Consider the following 14,615-nt stretch of genomic DNA (forward strand, 5'->3'; position numbering starts at 1 on the left):
AGGCTATGTTGGGATAATTTGAAGAAGGGATTCAAAGGGTTTGGCAATTTATGCCTTTTACACCATTACGCAAATGGTGTGTCCCACATTAGGCCTACTTATTGTGTTCCACATTATGCAACACACTGGTGATGACCAAACAGTGTCCCATATTACCCAACAAAGAACCTTGTTTGTTTTTTAGGTTGTCTTCACATAACTTCTTGTTATGACAGTTCCTTGCCCATATGAGCTTTGCGCCATCTAGAGTCAAGAAGGGGGAAACGTCTATTTTGAAGGCGGAAGTTTGAGACCACAGGTGCATCAAGTTAACAACTGACACTAGTGTAACCCCGGAAGTGAGGATGTATTGCATAAAAAAAAAACTATTCGACACTGGAAGAAAAATAATATTTGATTGAAGTACTTTCAAAATTATGACTTGTTTGACTTGAAATAAAGTACCTGCAAATGTATCGACAAAGCAAAACTTTAATTATTTCCTTTTTTCCTGTTTCCTTTTTATCCTTATTCCTTTGTTTTATTTTGAAGGGTATCAGCGGAAGTTGTGCTTGATGTTGTGTTTAACTGGTGTTTGCTGGCTGGTTGCATGCAGACAGTAACAGCAGCAACAGCATGGCTTACAGTGCGAAGATCGGTCCGTCCATCCTGAGCAGCGACCTGTCCTGTCTGGGCAGCGAGTGCGTGCGGATGATGGATTGCGGGGCAGATTACCTGCACCTCGATGTTATGGACGGGTTGGTTTGTCAGTTGGTTAACGTTAGTTAAGACAAGCTAGCACGCTAACCAGCGAGCCGATTGGAAGTTCAGCGCGTGAGAGCTAAAGTTGGCTAACACCAACAAGCTAAACTAGCTTGCCAAGAAGTTAAGCCGGGGAAGCCAATATTTATGTTACTGGATTTAAATGGCTTAAGTCTGTCGATAATGAGGCTTTCAAAACCTCAGGGTGTCAAACATTATAATGTCTTGCAAGTGTTAACAGCATACTTCCTCCTGCTTTCTGGTTTAGTCGTTGCCTTCCTCTTCACCTCTGCGTTTGTTTGCAACTGTTCACGCAAGACGAGAGGATTTCATCACATCTGTTTTTGTTTCCCTTTTAAGGCACTTTGTCCCCAACCTCACATTTGGACATCCCATGGTAGAGTGCCTCAGGAAGTCAGTAGGCCAAGACCCATTCTTTGGTGAGCGAGACTTTAACCTTAACCTAATAACCCCATTGAATTGGATCCTGAATGCATCTGCTGTGCCTGTGCAGTATTGTGACAGTGATCATGTTGCAGACATGCACATGATGGTGTCTCGGCCCGAGCAGTGGGTGAAGCCCATGGCTGCAGCAGGAGCCAACCAATATACATTCCACATAGAGTCCACCACCAACCCTGGTAACCTCATCAAAGAGATCAGAGAGAGTGGCATGAAGGTGAGAACATCATGCTGCAGGCTGCAGACTGGTGCATTAGCATCAGTGCTTTTGTGTGAAATATTAGCATTGATCAGCTACATACAAAAGTGCTAAGGCGACTGTATTTTCTATGTCTTCATACTAACACTGTGTGAGCTTTGTAGGTGGGTTTGGCCTTAAAGCCTGGGACGACTGTTGAAGAGCTAGCACCTTGGGCTAACCAGATCGACATGGCTCTGGTCATGACTGTTGAGCCTGGCTTTGGAGGCCAGAAGTTCATGGAGGACATGATGCCCAAGGTAAAGCCAAACCACAGGAAGGAAAAACAGGAACCATACACACCGCAACAACATAAACTAGACCTCAAAGATTGTCACACAGTTAATCAGCACGTTTTTGATACAGTGTCACTTTGCTTTTTCTGGCGTTTTTAAATTTAGTCCATAGGATGTTTCTGATTTAAACTGTAGCACTGTCTATTTTTGCCGTCCTACTAATGTACTAATTGTGTTGTAGCTAAGGTGTTATGCATGTTTCAAGCTCTTTGTTTTATTTCTGTGCGTGTGTCCAGGTGAGCTGGTTGAGGAGTCAGTTCCCGTCATTAGATATTGAAGTGGACGGAGGAGTCGGCCCTGACACTATTCACAAGTGTGCAGAGGTAAGGGATTCAAACGCATATTACTCACCTAAAATTCAAATCCAGTTTTGTGTGTTTTTTTTAAGTAAATCTGCGCTCATTTCTGCTACAGGCAGGAGCCAACATGATCGTGTCCGGCAGCGCTGTCGTGGGCAGCGACGACCCTCGCTCTGTCATCGCTCTCCTGCGCACCGTGGTGGCTGAAGCGATCCAGAAACGTTCGCTGGACCGCTGAGGTGCCCTCTGTGTGACGAACCTACGAGCCCATTCCAGCAATACAACACAACAGACTCAACACAAACTTTTCAGGGGTTGAGGTCAGGGGGTTAGGGTCAGAGCAGGGCACTGGTGGCCTAATCCAAATCACTTTGATGCGAGTGACGCTGCACCGTGCCTCCACAAAACATTTTGAATTCCATCCTGTCCTACCACAATCGCCTCTCTGAACAGTTAACCGAAATTTGAGTCTCATCTCGGCGTGGGGGACGTCCATTTGAAGACCGGCGCTGAAGTTATGCTTGTTTCACATATGTAAACATTCCAGAATATTGTTTGACACTGTTTTAAGTTGATATTATGGAAATAAAATGGTCCAAGGAGCACTGTGTTTAGAAAATCTTCAGTTTCGCGAGTCATTTTCTGACTTCCATCTGAAATCGTGTTTAATAAATTCTGTCTCTTTTCGCAGTTTGGTTGAAATAAACCATTCACAACTTGCTAAACTGCTCAGCTTACATATTGTACACTTGTAAATTCAATGAGAAACGCTTTTGCAAATTAAAAAGACTCGTGAAGTATGGATTCTTATAAGTTTGAATTACTACCAAATTGTAAAAGAAAATAGTGTTTGCTGGCCTATTAAATGAAATAACCCACTGATGTTTTACATTCAGCTTGGGAAATGCAGTACACACTTACATTGTCACACCTACTGTACAGTCTTTTTATTTTGAGGTAAAACAAAGAATCCTCAGAATATATCCCTTGTAATGATGTCTTTAGAAAAGGAGGCATACAATATGTGATCATGAATGATCATCTGAAGTGAAACCAGAAGATTCAATTCAATTGTTTTTATGTAGCCTCATATCACAAATGTGCCTAAGAGGAAATCCTCTGTCCTTGGACCGTCACATCGGGTAGGAAACTCCCAAGAAACCTTGAACAGGGAAAAAACTTGAAGAAACTTTAGGGTGTGGTTCCTCTCCCAAGACGGACAGAAGTGCAATATATGTCATGTAAAACTATGCCACTACGTACAATTACTTAAGTATTGAACTTGAGGGGGAACTTGAACTTTTTACTCCTTTTTCAAACACTAGATGGCGAGTCTGGACAAAAGTATAGCTGCTCGCACCTGGGGGGCTCCATGTCGGTGTAAGAAATCATTTGATTAAATTGTAAGAATATATTATTCATTTGTAAGCATGGACAAATATTTGTACACAGTTCTAGATTAGAAACACAGTGCTGTGATCTATAATGCATTCAATTCCGTAGTGAGAACAGCGGCACTAACCGCGTTGCAGAGAATCGGCTACAGAATGAGTGCTACTGTTGGGTAGTTTGGAAAAATGATTTGAAACTTGTATTGCCCGACTACAGCACGTGCATATCGACTGTTTCAACCGTTGCCCGTTGTCCTCAATCAAAATCATCACATAAAGAAAGTTGTGTGTTTTTGTTAGTCAAGTGAATCTCGTGCAGCAGCGCTGCCACTGACCATTTAATTGGAATAGAAATTGATTTAATTCAGTGAGTTTCCAAGAATCAATATGTTATATTGCATTTGTTGAGCCAGACTCAGATACAGCAGCCTTTTCCGGAGGACACCCAGAAACACCAAAGACATGTGTGCAGCATCCTCATCTCTTTGAGAGCTGAAAGAATCCCCCCCTGTCATCGAGAATCGCCCATGACATACTTCCAACTGCAAGCAGCTCGCTCTTAATAATGCAACATATGTCTTGGAGGCAATTCACGGACCAGTTGAAATATTGATGCCTGAAATCTGTATTTTCATTTCAACGTCACATATAATGGCAGATAATGTCATCATTTTTGCTCATCCGATCATGCGTTAAGAGAGGCGCACACAGGGCTCGTGCGTGTGACGAGACGGAGTTTGTGTATATAATACATGTGTTTGTGCACCATGAGGGAATGTCCTGTGACAGACTCGTGTACTAATAGATGATGACAGGCGTTTTGTACGCCGGTGTCACCGCCGCCTCGCAAAGACAGGGACACAATTCAATGCGAGGGAGCAGTCGGCACCTACACATGCGCCGCGCTCCTTAAGCCATGTCGCAGTCTCGTCATCAGTTAATTGACGGTTTCTCTCCTCCAGATCACTTTGCGATGTTTACGCGCCTGTTCGTTGATTTATTATGTCATGTGCTGAGAGGGAAATATGAGCAGCGTGGGGACAGTGACAGAGTCAAGTGCATGGAGGATGTTCATACAGTGCGAGGCACGGACATGTCTCACATGCTGGGCCCTAACTTATACATCAAAGTCACTGGTGAGAGGCTGTGGTGCCATGGCAACCATATCCACAGGTACTGTCATTTGCGGTTGCAAGCAGTAATAGCTCGGGGATGGCAGAGAGACGGAGAGAAGAATGGTCGGATAACCATCAGCACTTGGCCTTTCCTCCTGATCGCCTGTGTGAATCCCTACTTATATCATAGCATGCACACACACACACACAGGGAAGGGGGGGGGGGAGAGAGAGAGAGAGAGAGAGAGAGAGAGAGAGAGAGAGAGAGAGAGAGAGAGAGAGAGAGAGCAGCAGTTATTGAAAGTCCAGAAAAGATTTTAGACCAAAAATGAGCCAGACAGCCATCATGTGGAGCTTTTGATGTTCAGAGCAGGGCTGTGAGGGAATGTCTCAGTGTGCAGACTTCAACAGAGTACCACAGGTTGAACAACCCCACAGTGACGGCAGTCAGATCACCAAACAGCAGGCCCCTTGATGGACCGCAGGAGCTACTCACTCACTCACAGGAACACCAACCACTACAGGGAACAGCTTCCGTCTGGTTTGAGAAGGTGTAAAATCCACAAGAAGACATTTCACACCCCCATTCTGATACCAGAATATTCACGATCATGAGTGTTAAATCACTGAACGAGGAACCCTTGTATAAAAAAAGCCGTCAAATATTCAATGGAATCATCCAAAGATACTGTTTGAAGGAGCTGTTTTTTCCCAGAGGAACGTGGTTTTTACATGTACTCCCTTATTTATTTCTTCTCTGCTGCCATTCATTTTGGTCCTTTTATTCCCTTCTGTGTTCTCTGTGCCTCCATGACTCACACTTCCCCCTCTCTGGGATCATTATATAGTAGAATTATATCTTTGTACTTCTCACCTCATCTTCAGCACTAAAGGCACATTAGTGACGTCGCTTCGCCTTCTCATGCTCATTCATAATTACTTGGCTTCCCACAGGAGAACAAGATGCACATCGCTGATTAGCTCGCTGTTGTTACCAGCCTTACTTATGCATAAAGGCCTCCTCCTATTGTCTTATTAACAATTAAAAAACAACTTGCTTAGAATAATATAACAGAAGATCTCTTTGCTTTGCCCTGCAGCAAGGTGGGCTACTGTACAGAATATACTGTATATGATGGATAACTGAGCTGCGGTTTAACGAAGGGGGCCAGTGTGCAGCTGTCAGCCCTGCTGCATGCTTCTCAGCACCCGTTTCCTTTACCGCTGTGTGAAATGCCTCAAGGCATATACTGTGATGCTATATGAACTTAACTTTTCCTACAGAAGATAATTATTCCTTTGCTTGTATGGACCTCTTACTATACAGCCCAACTCTGCGTTGGGTCCAGGATGAGTTCAAGGTAATTAAAGTCAGTACTCCATCCTCTTAGATGTGCAACATATCAAAGCCAGGTTTTTAACGACGCGGCTGTAGGGTTGGAAATGTCGGTCGGTCCACCACTTTCTTCCAGACTTAAATATCTCAACATCTATGCAGACATTAGCGGTCCCCATAACATAGATGTTACTTTGAAGCGTGATTCTCCGACTCCTCCTCTAGCACCACCATGAGGTTGACAGTCGTGGTTTCGAGTACAAATGTCTTCACAACTATTTGATTGATTTCTAAGATATCTTCTACAGACATTCATGTACCTGAATCTTTGTTAATTCCCCTAACTGTTTATTAAGCACAACTATCGGGTCAAAACCTTGATCGGTTCAATAGTCTGATTTATGATACCTGCTAAACTCAATCTCATTCCCATCAGCCTTTGTGCTCGGTGTTAATTAGCAAAACAACACAAAAAAAAAAACACTTATTTGGTGAATTTTAGTAAACATAACTGCTAAACATAAGAATGTTAGCATTGTTACCATAGCACACTGTTAGCGTTTAGCTTCCGTAGCATGGCTGTTTACTCATGTTTAAAAACGCCTCAGGGATAGTTTAATCTGCTGCTGTTCACTGAAGCTTCCTCTGGTAAACTCACCCTCAGATAGTGAAAAGTCCTTCATGCATTGACCGAGCTCGAGATTAGCTTCAGAGAGAGAGGTCAGGACAAACCGGCCATGGCAAATTTCCCCCAATAAATTATACATTTGAGCAAGGTCATCCCACCTATCAGGTATTTAAATGTTCATTTAAATTCTCACGAAAACAAATAAAACAATGAATGCCTGGGACAGTTAATTAGCTCTATGTCTGAATCTCTACAGGCTTCTGCAGGGCCTCAGAGAATAGAGAGACTGAATGCAGGTCCCAGGGGAGCGTCGCTTTAGTAGCAACCTTTGCATCAGTTTACTCTATCGTAGGCAGAGCCAGTGGAAGTGCACACACAATTTGAGTGTTTATCAATTATGGATAAATGGAGAATATTCCAGTGTGTGTATCAGTTTGTGTGTTTGTACATGTGTGCATGTTTTTCATCAATAAAGAATGATGTGTGGGACCACGAGTATTTCTGTTGTTTTTATGTCAGTAGGTGTCTTGTGTGTTTTGTGCTCTACGTGAATCCCTTTCTATGACAATTGACACCAAACTCTTTAACGTTGAACAGCCTTAACTAACGGGCCCATAATACAACTATTGATTCTTCCTTTTTTCCCCCTGCATTATTTATACAAATCACACAGCCCTCGAGATTACTGACTGCTGCTAATACATCAAGAGCAAATTGCAGCGCCATTTGCATCAGTACAGGTGGTGCATCTGTTTCTCTACTTTACTTAAATCATGTAGAGGCAAACCAGTGCGCTACTGTGATGTCACAGTTTGTGTATTAACAAGATGTCTCGCTGTTCTCATTGACTCACACTTACATCACAGTGAGTCATACCACACAAAGCCATGGGAAATCATACCAAGGTGAGCGCAAACAAGCTGCGCGCAGGCCTCAAAAGACTAGTCATTTTGTAGCTCTGCCTCCCTTATCTTTCCACCTCTAAGAACAGAACATATCCTGTTGTTACATAGTGGATGCTGAGCATTGTGCGTTTGTAGGTTGACTTGTTTTTGTACACAAGCGCTATTCACACCTGTATGCTGTTCATCTGTACCAATCTTCATGGATTCTTCTCTCTGTCCTTGATATGATGCATCCAAGCTCACCACAGTGAAATCAGGAGACGACATGTCCTGTCCTTGCGTCGTCTTCGGCGCTTCCTCTCTCGCTGGCGATAAATCATAATCTATTTGCCTGACTGCTGCCCTGCTGCTCTGGATCGTTAAGTACTGTCTGCCCATGTGTGCCCTCTGGTGTCTGCAGCCCCGTCAGCGAGGACCATAGATTTGTGAGCGTTTCTTTCTTTTATGCAAAACAGATCTTTCCTCATAGGCTGTGCGCTTGAGAAACTGGGAGACAGAGAACAGAAATCGGTGGGGAAAGTGGGACAGTGCTCAAAGCTTGAGGATTGAATGTTTTTTGCATCCTGTGAAGTTGTGACGGAGCTGACTGACAATAACATCAGCGGTATCAGTGTGTCTGCGATTAGCGCCGGCGGCAGCGTCAACGCATCTTTGAGGGGAACCTGTATGCATCACAACCCAGAAAGCAATCCAGTAACTCCACAAGCACACACCAAATGGATTCTTCTTCCAGTGAATGCAGTTTTCCCTTTTGTGGCGCCATGATTTATTGAACGGTTGGCAGCATTTGTTCTTGGCTTCATTGGGTATGCGTGCATCGATATGAGTTAATATGAATTCATGGGAGAAGGAGTCAAAAAGCAGTTTATGAATGCCACGGACTGCAGCTTAATGCTCCGGAGTTATGTGGTATACGTGTGTGTTTAAAAGAGAGGCAGGAAGAGTGAGCAAGTCCATCTGTATTGGATGAGTTATGAGTGGCGAGATGTGATTTGCTGAGGTTGTCAAAAAAGTGCCTGGTTAACTTGCAGGAGGCCTTCTAAGCATTATTTATCCCCTGACATGCTGACCCAATCCTTCTCTCTCCCACACACACACACACACAACTGAACATGCTGAATAAATAAACTCTCACGTTGAGGGGCTCAAAGGTCCAAATCCAACATAGACTCAAAAAGACCCTGCCGCCTGCAGAGCATTAACCTTGAGTTTATGGTTAAAGCAGAACTAGATGAGAGGGAAGGATGCTGGTAGTATTTAAATATATCATGGTTGTTGTGAGAAAACTGGATCGATATGTTGTTTTAATAACTGATCTCCAAGTTGGTCTCCAATTGATCTCCAAATAGAAATGCAAAAACGCATATAGTTGGAAGGAAAACAGGAAGAAGCACTGAATGTATTTTATTGCAATAAACTGACAATAGCAAAGTGCCTTTTTAATGGCCACGATGGCAACTATTGGAATAACAAATGAAAAAAGAAACAAACCATGGTCATATAAAAAAATACATCACTGAAAATAAAGCACCACTGGCTGAACTGAAAACATCACCACAAACTATGTTACACCTAAATCTGGAGCCAGCACACAGCCAAAACATGCAGCCCTCAAAACGCAGCTACAACACCGTCACGTTCGGAGGAATCTTGGGAGGCAGCTATGGATGGTATTAATATTATTACAACCCCCCCCCCCCCCCCAAAAAAAAACACCATTCAGAGTTCAACTGTACATCCCCAATGATGGCGGCAGCGCGGTGACATGATTTCCATGATTTTAAGCGTGTAGGAATATGTGATATATACACTGAGGCCGAAGCAGCTGTTCAGTGGCACCATTTCCCAACCTGCGTCTCTGGGAATGTTCAAGATTTATAAAAGGCAATCACTCAGCCGATAAACACGCTCCTGTAGTTCTTTTTTGATTATAAATAACTGAAATTAGCTCCCTATTAACATGTACTGCCAATGCAACCATTGCTGTCAAATCACAGAAGAGCTTTCCAACAGCTCCATCAATTATTCTGAGTGATACTCGGGCCGGAAAAGGAACAGAATGGCTTCCCTGCAGTTTTGATATATATACAGACACACACACTTTGACTTGCAGTAGCATCACATCATATAGCAACAGCAGGCTAAAGACTGCTTACAATGGAAAAAGAGAGGTAGTCCACACACTGACTATTGCAATTTAATGAGGCAACATTGTGACCACGAAGGTCTTTGTTAGGCAAACATCCTTATGTGAGAAAAACAAGCAATACGTACAAAGAAAATGACAACTCCACCTCCAATGAGGAGTTCACAACATACTATCACAAACTCTTTTTTACTCACACACACACAATCACAATATTGTACATATTTCTGTCATAAATGTGTATTTTACAGTATATATTCTTAGGCGACTAACCAGCTTTAGCATAGTTGCCGTTGTGAGCTTATGAATAGTGGATCACTTTTTGGCGTATAGGAATGCTTTTCAGCATCATGTGTAAATGCAGCTGGAGTTGTCATTTTATGTTTTTTTTTCTTCCTCTGGATGTTTGACATAGAAAGACTCTGATGGTGGATATGTTGCCTCATTAAGTGCTGGCGAGCAGGCAATATGCAGTGTGTGTGCAACACTCGTCCTTGTCTATTGTGTGCCGCTTTTGTCTGGCTCCTTGTACCCGCTGAAAACACTTGTAAACACATGGTTAGTAATGAGCAGACTGACAGCTAATTGACGGGCATTTCCTTTGAAGACTGAATTCGCTGCACGTGCAGACCATTTCTCACTTCCCTGACTAAACAGCACCAGCCTTTACTCAACGTGGAATAGTGGGTGGTCTACTTAAAATGGACCGGTTACCTCGAAAAAACAGTGAAGGAAGTGGAAACCACAGAACGTGGCGGTTCGTGTCAGTATCAGCGACGTACTTTTTGCTTCTTTTTGACATAAATCTGTTTAATGAAGTGCTGCATAAAAGCAAACATTAAAAAGACAAATATGAGCAATAATACTAAACACAATCTCCACAACAGCCATTCTTGAAACGGATTACTTCACAGGTTTCAAAGGGCATCTGGAATTGGCAGTCAAATATTGTAGATGACGAGGGACTGGGCTTTTTTGTTGACTCTTGGCTCAGGAAGTCGGTGGTGGTGGTGGTGGTGGTGGTGGGGGGGGGGGGGGGGGGGGGGGTCGATCACTGCTCTGTCACACAAACACAATGCTCAAAGAGTTCAAAGTTTACAAAACATCAAAATTCCTCCTGCAGTATTGTCATGCAATATACATGTTGACATGAGACAAGTTTTTCTAGAGTTTTCATGTCCAGTCTGGCAGTGAAAGGGTTAGGCCCAGGTCGGGGTAGAGGACTTCACGCCTCTCCTGGCTGATGAATTCCAGGGAAGGGGACACAAATTCTCAACCCTTCTTTTCTTGCATCAGGGGAGCCGAGGATTACGCCTTCAGCTACAATCCGTGATGAGAAGACGTTGGAACAGTTCGCTTTCAGCCGTCTTTGATCGAAGCGGTCCTACCTCCGTGTTACATCACATTTCACTAAATAAACGCGACTCAAGCAAAAAGCATTAAGTGAATTCATTTCTGTGACTTGTCAGTTCAACTATTGTACATGTAAAGCCACAGTAACTTTCATTATAGGTATAGATATACAGTGTTTTGACACTGACCAAACTCCACAATCTGGTATGAAATGCTACAGACTGCAATGCGCAGGACAAATCTAGCATTTCTACATCTATCACATTGCCAACACACAGGCTATTGACATAATCTGCTTGGTGCAGTTGCCTGGCAACACAAGCAGCAGAGTTCTTAGAGAATTTGAAAGCAAAAAGAAAAAAATTGTTCAAAGCTATGCAAAGTAGTAAAAAAAATAATAAATAGAAAAATCTTTAAAATAAACACAAAAGTCAAACATTTGCCCCCGAACGCTATTTTGTTTTCGTATAGCGTGCAGATTACATGAAGTGTTTTACTACACATCTACACATAGAAATATCCAGTGTGGCTCGTAACAAATCAAAAGTCCTTTTCAAATTCAATCTTCAAGGACTGGACGGAGTGGTCATACTGGGCAACTTAAAGAAATGTGCATGGAACTTAATTTTACTCAATAACCCCAACTGTGAAATCTAAGCAGGACAATTCAACTGATTTAACACGAGTGTAAAAATGTCCCTTTTGCCCTCAAGGACCATAAACCCACAGCAGGAGGTACGCAGACATATTTACAATCTGCTTCAAAAAAACAAAAACAATCAGCTTTCTGACTCACTTTAAAACTTCAAACATCATCTGCAAAGAACAGCTTGGAAATAAGGAGGTCCTGCCACTGAAACAAAAAAAAAAAGAAGGAAAATCTCTTATTTAAAAGAACGCATGTCCTCAGCAGGGGAGCGCTGTTCATTTACACCCCACCATGTCTGACGTCCCTCCCTCTCCTTCTCTTGTTGTCTCTTTTCGGAGAGGAGGAGGGTGAAGAAGAGCAGAGCAGTCTCTCACGAAGGCCAGAGTGTCTGGCAGTGTTAAAGTGGCGCGAGAGGACCGGTTTCTGTCTGCCAAGGCAAATTCATTGTGGAGGCAGGTGGGCCACCACACATCCTCACTTAGGACACAGACTTGTGTGTCCTTGCCTTTGTCTCTATGCAGGCTGGCAACCAAGTCATCAGCCACGGACTGAGTCAGTGGGTGCAGAGAATCACTATGGCAACCAACATAGTGGGCCAGGCTGTGAGACTTTTTTGGCTTCCACTCAGTGCCGGAGTCGATTATAGAGTTCCTTCTCTTAAATGTTCTTCCCGGTTTGGCCAATGATCTCAAGTGCACAGTTTTAGTTTTTTTTTCTCTCTCTTGAAAAATAGACAAATATTTAGAGTAGTAAAAACAAAATGCAGCTATGAGTTTCACAGAAAACAAAAGAAACGAGTGAGGCTCCTTCAAATCGCACTCGCACAATTAATCGTGCTAACATGGCACACGCATTCTAGTCCACGCACACACAGAGGTACGCACACACGCACACACAAACACACAGTCGTTAACGTAAAACAGACAGCCACCAGGGTAGGGATTTTTAAACTGACTAATTCAACACATCAGTGAACGACAGTAAGGTCTGAAGGTGGAGTCCAGATCTGCTCCCTGACATTGTGTTGGCTGGATCCTCGATGTGCGAGAGGCACGGAGGAGGGAGGGGGGACCCTCGCTTAGTCGACAGAGCCGGGGTGCAGGCTGAGCGCAGGTGGGTCCAGACAGGTGGGGGAGTAACTGAGGTGAGGTTCCTTAATCCACAGGAGGGGGGCGCCGTTCTTGCCTTCTTGGCTCTTGCTGTTGTTGCGGCTCTTATAGCGCACAAGCAGCACGGCGATGAGGAGGATGCCGAAGATGGGGAAGGGGTAAAAGAAGACAAAGTAGAAGAGGGAGTCGTTGGAGCACACCACCGACTGGAGGGTGGACACTGCTGACAGAGAACAGACAACGGTTAGTTTGTCACAGATGCAAAAAGAGGTCCTTGATAAAGTCCTGAAGAAACTGAAATCACTGAATAAATGTGTTCATATAGCAACGTGGGGTGCACTTCTTACAGTTCACAGACCCAGCGTCTGTGAACTGACACTGGTGAATGAATCTGTTTGACATCTTTAGATCAGAGCACTACTTTTGACACCATTAATCACATAGCTTTAATGCTTAACAGCGGGTGGCCATCTCTGGCTGCTGCTTTTAACTGAGCTTCATTCTATCTTTAAAATAAATGCTGCAAGTGGGGAAGCCATATCATCAGAGGATGACATATAGAGTACCTGAGAGCTCCTTAATTGGCCCATAATACTCTCTAGTTATGTATACTGTAACACAGAGGACCTATTAGGATTGGGCAATACGACAATAGTGAGACGAAACATCCAAAGACGCAGCAGTTAATTACATCTTGTGCTATCTGTGAAGAAGCTCCCCGGTCTTAAATTGCCTGTATAATATTAGAAGACAGCCATGGATACAAATATAGTTTTGTCACAGTGTTCATTTTCACCTGCATTCAGGGAAGCTTTGAGGATTTAGATAATTAAGGACTTACCTTGTTGCATTACATTGACGATAGTGAACCCAGAGTTGTTGGTGGCCAGGCGGTACCACGCGTTGCGGGGGTTGAGTAGCCACTCCTCTACATGGCAGTAGTATCGGCCCGCGTCTGTCGGCCGCGCTCCTTGAATGGTCAGGCTGTACTGGTCGGAGGTCACCCTCTCAAACTGCAGACGGGAATTTGGCCCCGGCACCTCTCTGGGGCTGCAGTCTCCATTTCCAAACACGGCGTCGTGGCCGATGGAGAACACGCACTCTCTCGTCTCCTCGTCCGGCTGCTCCTCGTCATCCTCGTCATCCTCGTCTTCGGAGCGCTCCACGTACCAGGACACAGAGAAGCGGGAGTCTCGGGACGACTGGGAGGGAATGCTGCAGCCCAGCCGGATAGAGGCAGACTCTTCCACTGTCACGTTTGACTCCAATTCCTCCACCTGCAGTCGAATCTCTGCGGAGGGCCGAGAATATTAGACGCAGAAACAGATGGGGGCGGACAAAGTGAAAATGTACTGATATGTACAGTATTTCTCGGGGCATAGCAATAAGAGCACCACATCACAATGTTCAGTCAAACTTACATTCACTGCGACTTTTCTGGAATCTATTTGAACAAGAGCTGAGATGGCTAGTCGATTCGTGGATTAGTTAACATTTAATTGGCATCTATTTCGATAAGCGACAAATCATTTTAGTAATTTTTCAACATTTAACGATAAGAACATCTCAAATGTGAGGTTTTCCTGTTTTTTTTAAAGTGGTTTAAAGATGTCATCCTGGATTCTAGGAAATTGCAGCAGGCACTTACACTTCAAATTTACACCACACACAAGCAGCAAATGGTTCAGCAAACAGGGACACCAAACTTTCAAAGGACAAAAATAAATAAATCCCACAGTGATGCCCAGAGCTATCACCAGTCTTTCAGCTTTCCAGCAAGGTTAGATCCTACCCTGAGGCCAGCGTGTCTGTCTGTCTGTCTGGGTATGCTACAACCCTTTAGGGGTGGTACAATGCCCCAGTTTCACTGCAGTAAAAAAATAAAAATAAAAAATAGATGGCAGTGAAGACCTGGCTTGCTTGGGCTGCTCTCACACACACACACAG

The 14,615-nt window shown here is 43.8% G+C and overlaps 2 protein-coding genes across 2 annotated transcripts in view; one reads left to right on the forward strand and one right to left on the reverse strand.

Annotated features, from left to right (window-relative positions):
- Positions 1 to 596: 596 nt before the first annotated feature.
- rpe (ribulose-5-phosphate-3-epimerase) lies at positions 597 to 2,814 on the forward strand. Its single transcript, XM_079170781.1, has 6 exons — positions 597 to 737; positions 1,102 to 1,181; positions 1,281 to 1,420; positions 1,567 to 1,701; positions 1,974 to 2,060; positions 2,152 to 2,814. The coding sequence occupies exons 1-6, from the start codon at positions 616 to 618 to the stop codon at positions 2,272 to 2,274; spliced, it is 687 nt and encodes a 228-aa protein (XP_079026907.1). The 5' UTR covers positions 597 to 615; the 3' UTR covers positions 2,275 to 2,814.
- Positions 2,815 to 12,378: 9,564 nt separating this feature from the next.
- Positions 12,379 to 14,615, reverse strand: part of igsf3 (immunoglobulin superfamily, member 3) — a 62,300-nt gene continuing 60,063 nt past the window's right edge. The window contains exons 8-9 of the mRNA XM_079170601.1: positions 13,510 to 13,959; positions 12,379 to 12,891 (exon numbers count right to left, since the gene is read on the reverse strand). Of these exons, the coding sequence (XP_079026727.1) occupies positions 12,638 to 12,891; positions 13,510 to 13,959 (704 nt within the window). The 3' untranslated portion in view covers positions 12,379 to 12,637. The remainder of the gene's footprint in view (positions 12,892 to 13,509; positions 13,960 to 14,615) is intronic.

Source organism: Pholis gunnellus, assembly GCF_910591455.1.
Source record: "Pholis gunnellus genome assembly, chromosome: 12".
NCBI classification, from domain to species: Eukaryota; Metazoa; Chordata; class Actinopteri; order Perciformes; family Pholidae; genus Pholis; species Pholis gunnellus.

What these genes read in the sequence shown, in the direction of transcription:
- rpe (XM_079170781.1), top strand. Translation starts at nt 616, where the DNA reads ATGGCTTACAGTGCGAAGATCGGTCCGTCCATCCTGAGCAGCGACCTG. An exon ending in TGGAGGACATGATGCCCAAG is followed by an intron (nt 1,702 to 1,973) that starts GTAAAGCCAAAC and finishes GCGTGTGTCCAG; the next exon opens with GTGAGCTGGTTGAGGAGTCA. An exon ending in CTATTCACAAGTGTGCAGAG is followed by an intron (nt 2,061 to 2,151) that starts GTAAGGGATTCA and finishes TTTCTGCTACAG; the next exon opens with GCAGGAGCCAACATGATCGT.